This window comes from Pteropus alecto, unplaced genomic scaffold (assembly GCF_000325575.1).
Source record: "Pteropus alecto unplaced genomic scaffold, ASM32557v1 scaffold121, whole genome shotgun sequence".
NCBI classification, from domain to species: domain Eukaryota; kingdom Metazoa; phylum Chordata; class Mammalia; order Chiroptera; family Pteropodidae; genus Pteropus; species Pteropus alecto.
This window is the reverse complement of record NW_006434369.1, coordinates 13,472,145-13,480,995: the sequence shown is the minus strand read 5'-3', so window position 1 is coordinate 13,480,995 and position 8,851 is coordinate 13,472,145. Positions and strand designations below refer to the sequence as shown.

General features: G+C 35.6%; 1 protein-coding gene across 5 annotated transcripts in view; it reads left to right on the top strand.

The window, feature by feature from the left end:
• The first annotated feature begins 224 nt into the window (after window positions 1-224).
• RIOK1 (RIO kinase 1) overlaps window positions 225-8,851 on the top strand; it is a 24,886-nt gene continuing 16,259 nt past the window's right edge. For 2 of the 5 annotated variants that reach the window (XM_006909287.3, XM_025044917.1), the window contains exons 1-5: window positions 233-530; window positions 3,288-3,501; window positions 4,970-5,060; window positions 5,951-6,020; window positions 7,521-7,563. In XM_006909287.3, coding sequence (XP_006909349.1) covers window positions 460-530; window positions 3,288-3,501; window positions 4,970-5,060; window positions 5,951-6,020; window positions 7,521-7,563 — 489 coding nt within the window. In that variant the 5' untranslated portion in view covers window positions 233-459. Of the gene's footprint in view, window positions 531-3,287; window positions 3,502-4,969; window positions 5,061-5,950; window positions 6,021-7,520; window positions 7,564-8,851 lie in introns of all 5 variants that reach the window. The other 3 variants (XM_015587296.2, XM_015587295.2, XM_025044918.1) reach the window with 3 other exon arrangements.

Sequence of the window (8,851 nt, the reverse complement as noted above, 5' to 3'; positions counted from 1 at the left end):
GTGAGCCCCCAGTTCGAACAACCTGTGGGTTGTCTGGCGCGTCCTTCTGCAGTAGGAAACACAAAGCCAGTTATAGAAACTAAAAGCTCCGGGTGGAACTGCCGGTACAGGGTCAGCCGGTTAGGAAACTCGAGTTGACACTCCCACCGGCTCCTCTCAACCGCTAAGCGCAAGCTCTACGCTTTCAGTCCCGCGCGGGGGAGGAACTTCCGGTATGACAAGGTTCCCTGGAGGGGTGGGTTTTCCGCTCGAGCGCGGTGCAGCGTGCCAGGGCTTTAGGTCCTACAGCTCAAAGCACGTGGCGCGCGCTTTCGGCTAGAGGACTTCTGAGCGATTTGCTAGGCGGGCGTCCGCGGAGAAGCCGTTAGGTAGGCCGCAGGTGGAACCGTCTCTGTGAGATTCCAGTCACTGCTCGGGGCAGGTGGCCTCCGGTGGCGCAGAAGCTCTGCGCGCTCCATCATGGACTACCGGCGGCGGCTGATGAGTCGGATAGTCCCCGGGCAGTTCGACGACGCGGATTCCTCCGACAGGTAGTCGGTGGTTGAATACGACTCCTTTGGGATTTTGCTCTTTCCTTCGCTGCCGGTCCCTTGGAGACTTAACACTCTTTTGATAGTTTAGAGGGAGACTTGGTATTTAATAACTCTGGGGCTCTTCACAGCCTTTCGCATCGTTCTTTGTCCCAGCGGTGAGTTTCGTTCCAGTTTACGGTAGTGTTAATGAAAGCCCGTTTGTCAAGAGTCCAGGGTTCCCAGGTTGGTTAGCATCTCTGAGAGGCAGTGGGGAAAGCGATTAGTAAACAGATTGTTGTTGCGTTTTAGCTACATTCGGCGTTCAAAAAATGTGCGAGCACCTACTATGTGCCAGGTTCTGTCTATAGTGATGAACAACACAAACTAAATCCCTGCTATCATTGAATTTTACCTTCTTGGGAGGCAGGGCAGGCAGTTAAGTACATAGAGATATTTAAAAACTAAAATGCAGATGATACGTACTATGCAAATAATTAACATCAGTTAATAGACTAAATTATAATTTAGTCAGGGAGGGATTAAGTCCAGATCTGAACAAGAATGAGTTAACCAGCCGGTTCAGGAACAGGGCACAGCGAGTGCAAAGTCCTAATGGTGGGCTACGTCTTGGCTGTGAAAGGAAGATCTAGAGGTCATTGTGCCTAGAGCACAGCTGAGTACTTGAGAGGATTAGAAAGTAACAAACAATATAGAAATGAGATGGAGCCAAATCTTGTAGAGCCTTATGAGTGATGGTAGGGAGTTGAGATATTATTCTAGGACTTATAGAAAGCCATAGGGATTTTAGCAGGGGAGTGAAATCATCAGATTTATAACTTAAAGGAATTGTTCTGCTATGAGGAGGATGGTTTTAGAGGGCAAGATTGAAAACAGTTCAAAAGTAATAAAGTAATTCAGTTCAAAGATGACAGGAATTGAAGATAGGGTCATAGGGATATGTTTTTGAGGTAAAAGTGATTGAATGTGGGGTATGAGGCCAAAAGAATAAAGAATAACTTTTACTTAAAAGCAAATAGAACAATTATTTTGGAATTCCAAGAAAATAGTTTTTGCTTTATGTTTACAGTAAGGTTTCAATACATGTAAATTTTATTAATCCATTGGAGATCCTTTTGTAAATAATTTTGTTGATTGCTTTCTGTGTCAGATCTAGTGTTAGTTGGTAGGGATACATTAGTAAATACCACTCTGACATAGAGCTTGCACTCTAGCTGGGGAAACATATTAAATAATTAGATAAATGGTTTGTATTAGAATTGGATAAGTAGTACAAAGGAGAAATGGGTGAAGAGTTGAGAAGACTTCCCTGAGCAGGTGATAGTAAGCCAATACTGGAAGGACAAGTAGGATTTAGCCAGAGAATTGAGAAGTGCTTTCCAGATTTGTTTCCAGATGAGCATACAGATGGATTTAGAGAAGTTAAGGAGAAAGAAGAAACACAGCCATTGTGGCTGGTGAATAGTTAATGAGCGTGTACTGGTTTACCATCTGTCAGTGGATATTATAAAGATATAAACCAATGGATTTAGCCCCCACACCCATCCCTCTAAGGACTTTGGGCAATTTCTGGAGACGTTTTTGTTTGTCACAACTGGGGATAGTGGTGCACTAGTAGCATCTGGTAGATAGAGGCCAAAGATACTGCTAAAAATCCTGCAAAGTACAGGAAAACCTCTCACAACAAAGAATTGTCCAGCCAGAATTGAGAAGCTCTGGTACAATTGAAGGTACAACTTTTACATGCCACTCTAGGTTATTGATAAGTGAAGGATCACTTTTTAGATTATGTTTATGAAATCCTAGTTAATAGCAGGTGCTTAATGATTATTTGTTCTCTTCCCACCCATATCTATAGAGATTTGGAACCTTGTAAGCCATGGCTAATTAATAAGTCAAGATTGATCATCTGAATCAACATAAACTCATATCTGACTTTTTAAGCTGGTAGTGCATATTATCAATTGTTTTATATGGTTTTTGTCCTTGTTCTCTACGTGAGAGGTCAAAACTGGTAGTACCTCTGTTGAATCTGACCTGCAGACATGTTTTGTTTGGTACGCACAGTGTTTTGTTAAAATTGATTGTGCCAGGTAAGTAGGATTTCACACGACAATCCAGATTTCTGGCTTCTCTTAAAAAACTAAGAAGATATGGTAACACTGTGTCTGAATTCTCACATGGCAAAAACAGATTCTATTAGTTGTGATCTCTATTCTGGGCCTGTTCTCTGGGTTTGATAATCCCCACGTCTGTTTAATTATACCCAGCCTACTTCTCTCATTTGTGGTGCTTGTATTCACCATTCCTTCCCTTCACGAACAAAGATGATTTGATTTGTGTGTCGCAAATCTTAAATACAGCAACTTTCGTTGTAAAGTGGTATTGAGTTCAAGATAAGGCTGCTTTAGACTTGTTCTTAAGTTTTGTCAGAAAGCTTTTTTCCCTTCTTGATGAAGCTCTGTGAATGAGTTTCCTAGAGTCAGGTCTAGTGTACTGATCAGAGTGAGCTTATTCAGTAAAGAAGATAACAATATAAATTATAAGGCAGAAGTGAATTTAACCCCTGTTGTACTCCTTTAGTAGGACCTGGAAAATAAGCAAAGAACTGGAACCAAACTCTGAAAAACAGGAGAACTTGGTATTAAGATTGAGTTTCTTGGGAGACATGCTGTAAGGGAACCTTTTAGATTTATTGACATAGATTTAGTCTATTATAGAGTATGTATAAACATGCTAAAACATCGTTACTTTTAGTGAAAACGTTGACTTGAAGACAATCAAAGAGGAAGATGGAATTCTCTTTGAAGACCTTCGAAAGAATATAAATGAGAAGATGAGTGAAGGTGAGGTAGAAAATGAGGAGGAGGAGGAGGAGGAGGAAGATTATGATGACGATGATTGGGACTGGGATGATGGAGTTGGAAAACTCACCAAGGGTTATAACTCAAATGGAGGGAGTAATCCACAGGTATTTTATGAATGATTCTATATACCTTTATGTTATTTATTATGTCTTCTTTTTTTAAAGGATTTTTTGTGATTCTGGAATTGAGTAACTGATTTTCTTCAGGTTGTAATCATAATCATTAAATTTTAAAAGTTATTAAAATTGTCCTAAGATAATGAGCTTAAAAATCTTCATGGGAAAGGACAAGAATAGGCAGTTTTCTGCAAATGGTTAAGAAACATGGAGAGAAAGTTCAACTTCATTAGTAATTAAAGAAATGCAAATTAAATATGTAGAGATGCCATTTTTTTTACCTGTGAAACTGACATAGACACAAAATATGTAATTGATGGTCCAGCAAATAGGTACAATTATTTGGAGGATAAACTGGTATTTAATAAAAGCTTTAAAATAATACTTCGACTCAGCAATAATTCTAAGAGTGTACCAAGACTTGTTACACGAATGATCCTCCATTTTTGTTTCTAGTAAAGGAATGTTGTAAACAACCTTGATTAAATGTATTATGGGGTTGGTTCACACAATGGGATATTATTGCAGCCATAAAATATGTTACAATGGAAGACTATATTAATGACATAGAGATATGTTTATAATCTGCTATTTTCTACCATGTGCAAAACACGTTACCAAGCCATGTAGAGCCTACTTCTCAAACTGGAACTACCAAGTGTTAGGTGTTTGCAGAACCATAGGATTAACATGGTACATCTTACTGGAACATAAAGGTTTCTGAAAAAATATGGAGAGAGGAAAAATAAAAAATATTTCTTTGAAAATTAAAACAGCTGTATTGTGGACTAAAATGCATACATTTGAAAAACAACCAAAGAAATTTTATACTTGTCTTATTTTGGAAACACCTCTGTTGATTGGTGAAACACAGAGCAATTTCAATGTAGAGCGTCATTTCTTTTAATAAAGCTAGGGGAAAAAAGTATATGTGCTTAAATGTTAACTGTTATCTTTGAGTGCTGGGATTGGAGGTAACTAAAATTTGCCCATGTTTTCTATTGTGAACATGTATTATTTTGATTTAAAATATATTTTAAAAGTTACATTTAATTGAAAAATTTAACAGTTTTATGCAAATAAGAAACAACTCAGCCTCCAAATTCCAGGTTTAGATGGCAAGATTAAATCAGTAAATCTATAAACCAGTCAAATTAGAAAAATGCATTTAATCTTAATTTATTATAATGAAAAATATGTTGTAAAGAGGTTTAAAAAAAAACCAAAAACCAGAATTTGCAGACTCTATTTTAGCCAGTAACTTTAACCTTCTATTTCAAATGACTTTTTAAAAAATTTATTGAGCAAATTTGATTGATTCTTGCTTTTACTTAGGGTACTCCTCTATGTCTCATTTAATAGTTAACTATGAACCAAAGGAAAAAGCATGTGAGGCTGAACCTTAGGTTTGTATGTATAACTAGTGCTTCATGTTCTGGAAACTCATTTCTTCTAGGCAAATCGACAGCCTTCCAACTGTAATTCAGCCAAAATGTCTACTCCAGCAGACAAGGTCTTACGGAAATTTGAGAATAAAATTAATCTAGGTGAGTTGGTAAAATACATTTTCTGACGGGGCTAAGAAAAAATTCTTCAAAAACCATGAAATGTTATAAAATTTTATTAGATCAAGAAATGAATATATTCATTGTTACTGAAAGAATAATGCTCAGAGAAAATAAAAACAGTAATTTAAAAACATCGCTTCAAGGGAAAGACTTTAACTTATGCTTTTTTAGTTTTGTTTTTTTGCTTGTACAAATATGAATTTAGATACCAATTCAAGTTATTGTCTGTTTTGTTAGATTTTGTAGTAAGATTATCTCATAGTAGGATGTTGAAAATACTAGAATATTGAATATAATTATATTTTGTTTACTAGAGACTTTTCATGTAGACATTAATCATTTAGTGAGCTGCTGGATGCAAGGAATCATAATGTTGATTTGAGCTATCACCTCTTGAAAAATGCAAAGTGATCTTCTCTTGTAGACATTGACTTGTTATAAACCTAGCACAGCATCTTATATCCTATTATCACCTATCAAGGACTTTTAATTTGAAATGACATGGAAGTTTTTCGAATTAAACAGAATTCAGGCAGTTATATTATCTACATTAGTCATACTAAATAGTAAGTATCTGAAATTCAATGTATGAAGGTATGGTATTTTTGAAGGGTTTCTGGATCTAGATTTCTCTATAGCTCAAAAATTATATCTATAGTGATGAAAGTGACACTTATTCTTAAGGAAACACAACTTATTGCTTACCTTTAAAAACATTAAACATTTTTTTCATTGCTAAAATATATTCTATGTATAATAAAATGTTTAGAAAATAGAGAAGGAAGAGGGGAGATGTATTCTTTTTCAGAAAGACTTAATGTCTTTCTCTCTTACATATTGATTACATTGTGGGTTTTTTCTATTTTTAGATAAGCTAAACGTTACTGATTCTGTCATAAATAAAGTCACCGAAAAGTCTAGACAGAAAGAAGCAGATATGTAAGTAATATTTTATCTATAAAACATGGCAGATAGTGACTGACTGTATATACATTTAGCATCTTGGTCATAATTCTTTTGCAGAGGACGGTTCGTTGTTTTGTATATTGAAACTTTTCGTTGTATATTGAACCTTCTTTTTATTTTTATTTTTAGCTTAAATGGGGGTATTCTATGCCTTTGTAAGTTGAAAATATTAAATGAGTGTTAAGGAATAGATGGTAAAACTGTAAGCTTGTGAAATTTACAAATGTGCTCTCAGGAGGATAACAGTGTTTGTAAATTTCTGTTTAAATGTCTAAACTTAGGACATGGTTCCATAGTGTAGTGGTTAACACATCTGCATTACATGCAGAAGGTCCTGGGTTCGTGCCTCAGTGGAGCCATGGTCCATGGTCTACGGCCATGCCGCCCTGAACATCTGATCTCGGAAACTAAGCAGGGTCAGGCCTGGTTAGTACTTGGATGGGAGACCACCTAGGAGGATGAGGTGTTGTAGGCATAAATAATAATAAAAATGAATGTCTAAACTTAAAAGATTAAAATCTTAGAGCATAAAAATGCTCCTTTTTAGAATCTATTAAGAATTGTCCTCTTCCATGTTATATTTTTTAAAATTTAAGAGAAGATTTAAAACTAAATAGCAATGTAACTGAAAACAGTTTCCATTTATATTTCTATTCTCAACACCAGTTTTTTAAGATCTGGCTAATTTCTATATGTTAATAACTCTAAGGCATTATTAATACATTTTAGTCATACAATTAGCAGTGTTAGAACTGAACTTAAAAACCAATTTTCTTCTGAGTAGAAAACAATTTTCTTCTGGTTTAATGCTATGCCCAAGTGATAATAGCTTTTTGAGAAGTGCCATAGTCATTTGTTATTTCATTGAAGTGTCTGAATCTTTGCTTTTGAATCTTCACTAGTTTAGGTTAGTGTGCTAATCAAGTCACTTAGTAGTGTGAGTGGAAGCTAATCAGAGTCTGCATTTTAATAGTCTGCCATGATGAAGTAACTGCTTGAGCTAAAATCGACCTGAGAGGCTGCATTTTCTTACAGAACTCAGTCACTGTCTTGAAATGATGATGTCTTGTGTCTTTGTAGAAAAGGACTCTATAAAGAGAAAGCCTTATACATGACTTTAATTGTGTACTAATGCAATTATTAATGATTTGAAGGACAGTATAGGTTCAATGTTTTCTTTTTACCAGCATAGTTCACTTTATCCCATCTGTACTTTTAATCCTTCTAAAATGTGGATAGATTTTTTTTTCTTGCTGCCCATATGTTCTTTTTGCCCTAGAGAATTGAATTGCTTATTAAAGGGAAATTAAAGAAGTTTTGCTGATTGATGAAACTACACTGAGATCATGAAATCTATTATTAAAGAAACTACCAGCTTAGGAATTTAATAGAACTATATATATTAGAAACTTTTTATTTTGGCTTCTCTGACTGAATTTTGAATGTCACTTATACTTTTTTGTTTTTGGTTAGGTATCGCATCAAAGATAAGGCAGACAGAGCAACTGTAGAACAGGTACAATTTTATTATTATTCTATATTAGCTTCAGGTATACAGTACAATGGTTAGACATTTATATAATTTATGAAGTGATTCCCCTGATTACTCTTGCACTCATCTAGCACTACACATAGCCATTGCAATAATATTGACCATATTCCCTATGCTGTACTCTATATCCTTGTGACTTTTTTGTAACTACTAATTTGTACTTCTTTATCCCTTCACCTTTTTCACCCAGCCTCTCAACCTCCCTACTCTCTGACAATCACCACATTGTTCTCTGTATCTGTGAGTTGAACAGTACAATTTAAATGGGTTACAAGTTCTTGTTTAAAAGTAGCATTTCTTTTCTCTTTGAATTGTAGTTTGTTTTCATCTTTCTTGCTTAATGCTAATGTTGCCTGAAATTACTCCTATATAAAATTACTCCTTATCTACATTTAGATAAGTAGTATAGAGAGCTACATTTTGCTTTATTTATAATAGGACTATTAATAGACAAATTAAAGTCATGCTGCCCTCCGTGGCCCTGTGAAGCTACCATGCAATGCTTTCATCTTCTAGGGTGAAGCAGAACTGACTATAGGACCAGGAATCTTCCATCTTAAATAAAGTCTGCAGGAAATTTGTGATCTTTCCTGGAAGATCGGTCAGATATCTGCCACAAAGCAGGGTGATAGTTTGTGTGTGAGAGAGAGAGACAGATAATGCTTTAAAATTTTCAATTAGCATTCCCTTTCTTGGTTTAGAAATTATGCTTGTTTGACTCTTTCTATTCAACAATGCGGAAAAATCTGCCCCTAGTTTTCCCACACGTAGAGGGTTGTGATTGCATGTTAACATTAACCCAGATCTGTGATGTGAAGGAAGTGATTCAAAGGGTCAGAACATTGCTTTTGCCACCTACATCCTTCTCCCCACGGCATACACATGTATGAACACATTTTGGACTAGTAGCCTTTTCGATCTACAGATCCTTAATTTAAGACACAAGCACCCCTTCTATTGGTTACCTCAATTCCCAAGGGAGTAACACCCAACATCAGCTCTAGAATCATTTGCGCATTTAAAGAATTTCACATTTAGGCAGGTCTGGGATTTGTGTCTTCACTGTCCTATAATTTATTTATTTTGTGTTATTTTTTTTGTGTGTGTGTGTGCGATTGTAAACAAAATGTGGCTTTAATTTTCAAAAACCATCAAATAACTAGGCAGCAAATCCTTTTTCTTTTTTGAAATTAATTTTGAATGAGAGTATATATATTGAGTCTTAAGCTGTCTTTATAAAATATATTTGTAA